Raw genomic sequence first — 9,556 nt, 5'->3', positions numbered from 1 at the left:
AGTTAGGGCTACCATTGGTGGTGAGTTAGTAGGTAGTGGCGGGGTTGAACACTAAAATGTTTAAAGATCCCATATTACAGAAATTCACAATTTCCTCTATACCCATATATGATCAAAAATGTTTAATAAAGTCATTGTTAAAATGTGATTTTGTTTTAGACTGTACAATCACAAAACAAAAGGATTCAGATGTGTATTGTAGTGCTGAGGGCTGTCCTGCATTTCAAATGTCTCTGTGGTGTTCCGATTGAATCCTGGAGCTGGAACTACAAGAATGGTCACCTACGGGAGTCTTCAGCCTCCCATGATGTCCCAGCAGGTAGACACGTGTGTGTGATGTGTGTTGCTGTGTGTAGTCTTACCCCTGCGACACCCTTGCCGACCCCCACTTCCTGTGGCTGACAGTGTTTACATACACAGCATCCTCAACTACAAAGAGAAAATATTGTGCGTGGGGCCGGGGTGAGAGGAACAGGTCTGGTTAATAGCTTTTTTGGTTAATAGCTTTTTTTTTTTTTTTACTCTTTGGGTAACGTGCTCAGAATGCATGGCTCGCGTTTTGTGTCAAATCCTCTCGCAGAGCTCATTTCTGGTAAAGTGAACTCTGGGTTTTGCTCTTTCCTCCGCATTGTGTTTGACTCGGAGATAGGTGTCAATGTGGTTTTCTGAGAAACGTCCCTTTATGTGTCGATGTGTGGCAAGGAAGGAGTAGGGGGTGATGATAGAAGTGTTGTACTGAGCAGCAATTCTTTTTTTTTCTGTTCTTTTTTAAACCTGGAAAAAAATCCATTCTCAAAAGTGCACGCACTTTTGAAACTAACATACGCCATGATACTAATTCATGAAGACACATGATTTATTTGGATTTTCCTTTTCATATTTCAATGCTTGTGCAGGCTTTAAATGCAACGTAAGTGGGAACTGAATGTTGAAAAGTGGCACAGAAGAGTATTGAAATCAACAACAACAGAAATAAATAATATGCTGATGTTTAAGGAAATCTGAAGTTAGATTTTCTTCAACCAAGTTTTGCAAAACCAGGCAGTGCCCTTGATAATGGAACAAACTAACATTGTCCCTCAGATTTATGGCACAATATCATAACAGCAATAATAAATATGCTGCCTAACTAATTATATGTCAGGCTTGGGGCATTCTCACAATTAACTTACTTTTTACTGTATCAGTTTAGATTAATCTTTCTTTGTTGAACCAAGATTAGTTAGATACTAGATACTAGATGAGACGAGACAAGGCGAGATGAGATGAGATGAGGTGAAACTTTAATGATCCCCTTGGGGAAATTGGAGCGTTGCAGCAAACAGGAGGAGGTTATATAAACATCAGCAACCGACAGTTTCAACACTAGAACATATGAAGTATAAATGTATGGATAAAAGTATGGGAAAGTATTGATTACAGCATGAAGAGTGTGTGCAAAACAGCATCAGTAGTTGCAGCAGAACCACTGAATGTATTCAGTACAAAATAAGAGAAAAATGATATACAGAAAAAGAAAACAAATGTGTGAAAAAGGAAGTGCAAATGTTTTAAAGGCTTCAGACACACATAAACAATCTTTGTGGTTTCAGTCAAGGCCGATACCTTCAACGTCAAAACCAAGCAAGGGACATGCATTGCAAAGGCATTTAGAAAATATCCGCACCTGAGTTCATAAACCGTATATAGGGGAGTTTATCAAGGACCAATCTATCCACAACAAAGGAACAGACTTGCCCAAATCTGTCACTTTACGGTTTCAACAAAAATGAAATGAAAAGGTCCCATCTAAAGGTCATGACATTCATCATCATTAGCAGAAGTACTCAAAACATCGTCGCAGTACAATGGCCTTAAAGCATCCTACATCTACCAGCCGGCTACAGGATGTGAGTGGAGGTGATGTCAGAGGACCTGGACGTAAAGTAGCTTTTCCTGTATGAGCTTTCTGACATTTCTCTGGGCAAGCGAGGGAAACACCGAGTTGGCACCCAGTTCTTGAGCATCCTCGTCACGCGCCGCATGAACTTCTGACCCAGGAAGGCGTATAAGATGGGGTTCAGGCAGCAGTGGCTGTACGCAATGGCCTCGGTCACTTGTATGGACAGGTTCACGCTCGCCTCCACGTGGCAATCGACGTCCATCACATTTCGGGATTTCAGGAAGCTCAAGAGGAGGGTGATGTTATAGGGGGTCCAGAAGAAGAAGAAGATGGCCACGATTACAACGATGAGCTTGACGACGCGGTGCTTCTTGGCGCTCCTCATGTTCACCAGGGTGGGCATGATCCTGGAGTAGCAAAGGACCATCACCAGCAAGGGAATCACGAGACCCAAGATGTTTGTCGCGAAGAGGTCAAACTCCTCCCAGATACCGCTGTCCGGGTAGAAACCGCAGCTGATCGCGGAAGACCCGTTACGCACCTGCGTGAAGACCAGCGTTGGCAGGGAGACGCACGCGCTCAGCGTCCACACGCACGCGGCCACAGCGACGCCCGTCCGGAGCGTGCGATGCCGCGCCACCGCGCGGGCGTGCACGATGACCGCGTAGCGGTCCAGCGTCATGGCGACCATGAAGAGGATGCTGCCGAAGAATCCCAGCACGTGGAGGCCGGAGAGGAGGCGGCACGCGAAGTCGCCGAAGATCCAGGCGGCGGCGGCGGCGTAGTGGGAGTAGAAGGGCAGCGAGAGGACGAAGAGGAGGTCGGCGAGGGCCAGGTTGAACAGGCACATGTCCGTCAGGTTGGTCTGGTTGCGGTGCTTCACCAGAACACACAACACCAGGCCGTTACCTTTGGAAGCAAAACAGAATCTCAATCCCTGATGTGGTACAAATCTCTACGAACTCACATCTCTTTCTGACAACTAGTCATATCCACTTCTTGTCTGTATCTTATCCATCAGAGAATTACCTTTTATTGTGACACACACACACACACACACACACAGAGGTGGGGGTTATACTGGTCTGCACCAGGGTTCCTGTAGGTGTTGCACTTTAAATATGGTTCTTATTTGGACATTTACATCATGATCAATGGATAATTGTGCTGCAGTTGTAATTGTTATTCAACTCTTGCTCAGCCTTATGCTCAGCACACATGCGCGCACACACACACACACACACACACACACACACACACACACACACACACACACACACACACACACACATCTATACACCTACCGATGAAGCCAAGGATGAAAACCAAACTGTAGAGAGTGGGCAGGAACACCGTGCCAATTTCCATGACGTTGCCATTGTTGCATGGGGCATAAATTCCACCGTCTTCCATATAATAGTCGTCATACATAGTGCTATTTGCCCCATCTGCAAAGAGAGGATTATTTTATTCAAATGAGTCATTATGTTCATGTGTTGAATCATGCTCTCAAGGCCAACGTTTAAGAATTTCAGATTGAATTCCTTTACATTGGGCTTTAATACTGATAGGGAGGCTCGTTCTGACACCTGCTGGCTCACACACGTAATCACTGAATAGCTGGAAGTCATCAGTCATATCAGCACATAAACATATGCATGTTGTATGTGTACACATGCACATACACACACACACACATACAGGAAAAATTATAATATTGGTAAACATTCAAATCCATCATGATAACCACCCAATACTACCCATTTCTTCATTTCAGCATTTTTTTTTTGTAAAATGACTTCAGACTTTACAGCATTGTTGAAGAGAAGTAATCCGAATGCGATAATGCAGTAGGTAAATGAAAAAAAAAAAATATATAAATCTAGCACTATACTGTATTTAGGCTCGAGCATCAGTGACACGCAAATATTACTTCAGCAATTCCGTGGAACACTATAGATTGTCCAAAATGGTTCTAGTTGCTGTAAATGACACTCACCTGACATCGTGACATTTTCCATTTTCTCTGTCCAGTTATCAGCGCCTCCGGTCCAGCCTGTTCTCCTCTCTGTCCTTAGGTGCCTACTGGTGAGATGTCCTCAGCTGTGCAGTGATGAAGTGGCTGTCTAAAACTGAGCAGTCCCCTAATTGGCAGAGGCACACAAGTGCTGGTGTTGTTTCCTGTACGTCCCTTTACTGTCACTGTGAGATTATTATCACGAGAACACAGTTCACACATAATGTTTAGACAGCTAAAAATAGACAAGAGAACCAAATGTCTCAAAACGTATGGTCACATAACAGCTTGACATGACATGCCATGCAATATTTTTTTCTCCAAAATGTTTGTTCAGAGAGTTTTGAATTTATTGGCAGTTGCAAGCATTGGAGCAAGTGACTTAGAGTTAGCACATGCAGCCTAAGCTTTCCAAGTGGTGTCTGCACGATTATACTGCCACAGTCTTTATGGTAACTTGTGTGTGTGAGTGTGTGTGGGGGGTTCCGTTGAAATAAAATAGGCCTTTGTAGCTACGTTTGCTGGAACTCTTTGGAATGTGTTTAACATCTCATTTTACTGTTCTTGTTCCTGTTTTATGGCTTTTGGAAAGCACTTTACGGCTTATTTTAGATATGTTTTATATAAATAAAGTTTTTTTTATTAATATTATTATTATTATCATCATTGTCATTATTATTATTATTATTATTGGTATTATTATTATCAGTATTAGTAGTACAATACGCTACAAAACCAACCCCCTTCATTTTATCCCTGAAATGTCCTTAATTTCTCCATTACATAAACATTAATTATCCATTAAAAATAACATAGCTTTTAAAAAGTAAGGGTTAGTATCATGGGTTTTTAAAGCATTTCTGCCCATCTGCTCACCACCGCTCACCACAGCTGTTCATGCAGCAGCCTGCAGTGGTCGTTGAGTGACCTCTGCTGGTGGATCAGGATCTTAGTTGTGCGAGGGAGGAGTTCAAACATGAATGGCAGGCTCGTCTGCTCCAACACACAGCTGAGGAACTCGTGAACGTCCTGAATACACACACACACACACACACACACAGAAACAAACAGAGAAATCAACACACGGAGGAGAAAGTATCAGCAGCTGCTTTTGTTTTAGTATTCTGCAGAGGTCTGACCAAGTCAATTCTTCTGAAGTCCCAAATCAGTCTCATGTCTTGAGCAGCAAGTCTCAAGTCTAAAGGTAGATTACCAAGTCAAGTCCATGTCATTAATGTCAAGTCTCAAGTCTAAAGGTAGATTACCAAGTCAAGTCCATGTCATTAATGTCAAGTCTCAAGTCTAAAGGTAGATTACCAAGTCAAGTCCATGTCATTAATGTGAAGTCTCAAGTCTAAATGTAGAACAGCAAGTCAAGTCACAACAAATCAAGAGTCCAGTATCAATTTAATATCTTAAAGAAAACTAAATATCTCGGACTTTTCAATGCAATATGGTTTTAATAGGATAAAAACTTGGTAAGAGCATCATGAGTTTGATTTCTAGAATCAGTTTCAACTTCAATAAATTCAATCATTCCATACAAATTCAGAAAACAGAATTTATCCCTAAAATGTCCTTAATTTCTCATTCTCAAACATGAATTATCCATTAAAAATAACTAGCTTTAAAAAAGTAAGGTTAGTATCATGGGTTGTTAAGGGATTTATTCATGGCTTGGTTTGTGGAGACACGAGAAATTGAGGGATTTTTCATGCCTTTTGTGCAGGTTTACAGAGTTATCAATGAGTTATTAATGTTAAGTTCCTGTCTCCCTGAATTTTACATTAAATTAGAAAGTAAGCAGTCAAACATTAAGGGGTGTTTAAAGTGGTTTTGATGGAGTCTCCTGCATTAATAACTCCCTTAACTCTTTTAAGGGGATTTTGCATGAACTAATGTAAGGTTATTATAAGGCAGTGGTTCTCAACATGGGGTCCGGGGACCACCAGGGGTCCTTGTGGGGGTTCCAGGGGGTCCCCAGCAAACTGATGAATTGCTAAACTTCAGCATTATTTCATTTACAAGAAGTTAACACAATTAGAGAATGTAGAAGAATGATCATAGTTTCTCTGTTATCTCTCTACCTACAATACAGACAGTCATGGAATTCTGGACAAAATCATATCTGACAATAAAAATGTTCTCAGATTGAATGAATTCAACAGCTTTCCGCTCTCCAGACTTCTCAGTCCCCCACATAATGGTCTCATTCCCACGCCTCACTAAGTCCTTCCCACGACATGAGGATCTCGTTCCCACACGTTGGTAAAAACACACCATTTCACCCCTGGCGCTCCGTAGATATCCAACCTCTGCGAGTCTGTGGGAAAACAGAGCTGCCGGTCCTGTTCTGTGAGAGACATCGCTCTCGGGGAAAAATGTCAGGAAACCTCCAGGGCCTTTTGATACAGGCTAAGAAAGCGAGCGCTTGAGTACATAAGAGCTTACAGTCCACATAATGTCAGGGCCACCAATGATCTCTTGGAGAACAACTCCACGAAAGTCAAACAGTAGCTAGGACAGTCAAGCAAGCATTCATAATTATTTATTATACACAAATTCAGGTTCAAAATGTCGTGTTATTATTATTTAGATGCCCCTGTCCCTTTTTGTCCCCCTAAAATGACTAATTAGGGTAATATGTCAGATGCACCACACCAAATTCGGTTGTTTAAGGCAGTGATTCTCAACCTTTTTCATATCAATTTCATATAATTGTGTCCACATTAGAGCCACGGACCCCCATTTGATGAGATTTTGTCTCTCGGGCCCAAATATGAGAATATTTTTATTGTCAGATATGATTTTGTCCAGAATTCCATGACTATCTATATTGTAGGTAGAGAGATAACAGTGAAACTATGACCAAAATAGTCATTCTTCTACATTTTCTATTTGTGTTAACTTCATGTAAATTAAATAATGCTGAAGTTTATCTATTCTTAATTTATCTGGGGACCCCCTGGAACCAAGGAGCCATTGTGGTCCCCGGACCCCACGTTGAGAACCACTGGTTTAAGGTAAAATGTTGATATAGCAAGTAGAATCCTAACAGTCATGTACACCTACTGTATTGCTCCCAGTTGGCCTGTCCTGTGCAGTATAGTGCCTGCTGTGCCCATACCTGTCAGCAGGGGGAGCTGGAGTCTCGTCCCTCAACTTCACCACTTCCACTGCCCACATTTGGCAGTTATCTACTTCTCAAACCAGCTTTGGTGTGGTTCTGAGGGGGGAAAAAAAGGTTGTGCAATCCTGTTATTTGTAGGCATGTGTTGACAACTAACATTGTGCAAGTACAATATGGGGGTTGTCTTTATTATATGCAAAACATAATCAACATGTTTCTCTATCAAAATCAAAACTGCTCTTTGGTTATTTAAGCCATCATTGGTTGAATGGGTTTCTTCTAAACAAATTATATTTATCATATTTTTTTTAATCTTTTATCCATGTGACTTTTGTTTTTTCTTATTGCCAGTCCATTACAATTCTATCAATGTGCAGTTTCGAGGATTAGAGCGCTGCTTCTTTTCAGCCACTGAAGAAAAAACAACATAATGTAACGACTCAATGTAACGAAAACGTTGACTTCTATGCTGTAAATGCTACTCTATTTACATGTGTGTAACTTTCACACACAAATAACATAGCCTACAACATGAAAAATATGATATTTTAAAGGAACTCAACTCCCCTCAACTATTTTACATTGTATTCATGAAAATTTGAACGCTGACAATCCAACAAATGACTTTATTCATCTGAGAAATATATCTAAGTTCACCCCAGATGTTTGATAGATTGTAAATATTATTTTTCTAATCTCTGTATAATAAAGGCTGTTAAAATATTACATTTCTTTGACTCTATTAATAAATTTAAATAGATGATATATGTTTCTTTTTCTTTTTTTTACGTGAATCTATGTTTTCTGTCTTTAAGAGATGTTTGTCAGGCCTCATTTGTTTTCATCAATGACTTGGTTTACATTGTACCTACTTGTGTAGGCCTTCCTACTTGTGTAGGAACTTGTCATAGGCTATTGAAAATGTAACGTTAGCCTACATGTTGAATGAAAAATGTTTCTTTCCAGAGGTGAAGTAACAGTTTTGTCAGTTTTGCCGCTAAAGTGAATGAAGTGTAGCTAAGCCTTGAAGATGAAACTGTACGCATTTCTCTCGGAAACGACTGGAACACACATGCTTTACACTCGACGTTTTCTGTGACTAGCAAGTCGACATTTGGCCAGAAGTTCACCTTCCTATGAATTTCTCTTCGACGGTTGGACCTGTTTTTTTTTTTTTATCATGGAGAAGGTGAGTCTGAGGCCTTTTTAGTGGAAAACTTCTGGTAGGCCTATTTTATTTATTTTACCGTCGAGGCGTCGAAACTTCTAGGCCGCGCCACCGACTCCATGTTATGCGGTGAAAAGAAAAACTAAAACCTGAACTGAACTAGAAACTGTTACTTTGACTCCTGTTTGGTGAACATAAAATGTCGCAGAAGGCAGTCAGAATCACATGTAAACAACTCAGTATTTTATCCTTGTTATATTGTCACAGCAAATAGCCTTAGTCCCTATTGCTAGCTTACTTGTTGCATAATACTAATACCACATATCGTTTTACTTCTCCTCAAGAAGTTCATTCGTTGTTTGATTTTTTTTTTCTGACGTGCAATTTGACATTTTTAGTCACTAAACATTTCTAAATGTATTCTATTTTGAGTGTTGTCAAGTTCAATGTCAGTGTTCAATGACATTCGAGTAAAAACACGCAAGTTGGTGGAAAATTATAATTTCTGAACCAGTAGCCTAATCCCTTAAAATAACCTTACATTTAGGCTACATTAATTCATGCAAAATCCCCTTAAAATGAGTTAAGGGAGTTATTAATGGAAGAGACCCCATCAAAACCTCCTTAAACGCCCCTTAATGTTTGACTGCTTACTTTCTAATTTAATATAAAATTCAGGGAGAGAGGAACTTGACATTAATAACTCATTAATAACCCTGTAAACCTGCACAAAAGACATGAAAAATCCCTTAATTACTAGTGTTTCCACAAACCAACCCATGAATAAATCTGGATTTACTGTCTTAAATTCACTCAGTGAATTTTACAACATCAGAGCACCTAATGACCTTTGACCCAACTATTCAGTACTATTTTAAGTCAATTTGCAATTTCAAGGCAGCAAGGAGACTTATGTTTTTAAGTTAAAGCACCTTAATATTTTTGTAGTGTATGTAAAATCTAAATCAATATATTTACAATGTCGCTACAATGGAATTTAATAACAGAAAAAAAAATCTGAATGCAATGCAGCCACATGACATGATGTGTTTTGAGTAAGGGGCCAAAGGCCTTCTGGGAAACTATATTAAGTAGAATAAAGGCAGTTTGAGGGAAAGTGGGTACACCAAAAAAGTAAATTGCAATATTTAATCACAAAATAACTCACAGAATGCACTGAACATCGCACCTGTGGGGAGGTACAGTCACGTCCACCTAACCTGTCTAGACCTCAGCTGGCCTCTTGCTGTACTAGTTTTGACCTCTCTCTTCCGTCTCCTTCCATCCACCCAGGAAAAGAGGAGAGGGGAGGCGGAGCTGGAGGAGAGCCTGAGGGCCCTCCAGGAGCCTTTGGACGAA

The 9,556-nt window shown here is 40.4% G+C and overlaps 1 protein-coding gene across 1 annotated transcript; it reads right to left on the bottom strand.

Annotated features, from left to right (window-relative positions):
* Positions 1-1,693: 1,693 nt before the first annotated feature.
* On the bottom strand, positions 1,694-3,975 carry LOC139661661 (C-C chemokine receptor type 2-like). Its single transcript, XM_071540187.1, has 3 exons — positions 3,882-3,975; positions 3,187-3,330; positions 1,694-2,791 (listed from the first exon to the last, which is right to left on the bottom strand). The coding sequence occupies exons 1-3, from the start codon at positions 3,901-3,903 to the stop codon at positions 1,881-1,883; spliced, it is 1,077 nt and encodes a 358-aa protein (XP_071396288.1). The 5' UTR covers positions 3,904-3,975; the 3' UTR covers positions 1,694-1,880.
* Positions 3,976-9,556: the final 5,581 nt, after the last annotated feature.

This window comes from Centroberyx affinis, unplaced genomic scaffold (assembly GCF_046629955.1).
Source record: "Centroberyx affinis isolate AG114_WGS23_722 - 3 ecotype Tasmania unplaced genomic scaffold, CSIRO-AGI_Caff_v1 ptg003571l_1, whole genome shotgun sequence".
Taxonomy (NCBI): Eukaryota; Metazoa; Chordata; class Actinopteri; order Beryciformes; family Berycidae; genus Centroberyx; species Centroberyx affinis.
The sequence above is the reverse complement of the archived record's forward strand: the minus strand, read 5'-3'. Positions and strand labels throughout refer to the sequence as shown.

What these genes read in the sequence shown, in the direction of transcription:
- LOC139661661 (XM_071540187.1), bottom strand. Translation starts at nt 3,903, where the DNA reads ATGGAAAATGTCACGATGTCAG. An exon ending in GGAAAATGTCACGATGTCAG is followed by an intron (nt 3,331 to 3,881) that starts GTGAGTGTCATT and finishes CTCTCTTTGCAG; the next exon opens with ATGGGGCAAATAGCACTATG. An exon ending in TTTCATCCTTGGCTTCATCG is followed by an intron (nt 2,792 to 3,186) that starts GTAGGTGTATAG and finishes TTGCTTCCAAAG; the next exon opens with GTAACGGCCTGGTGTTGTGT.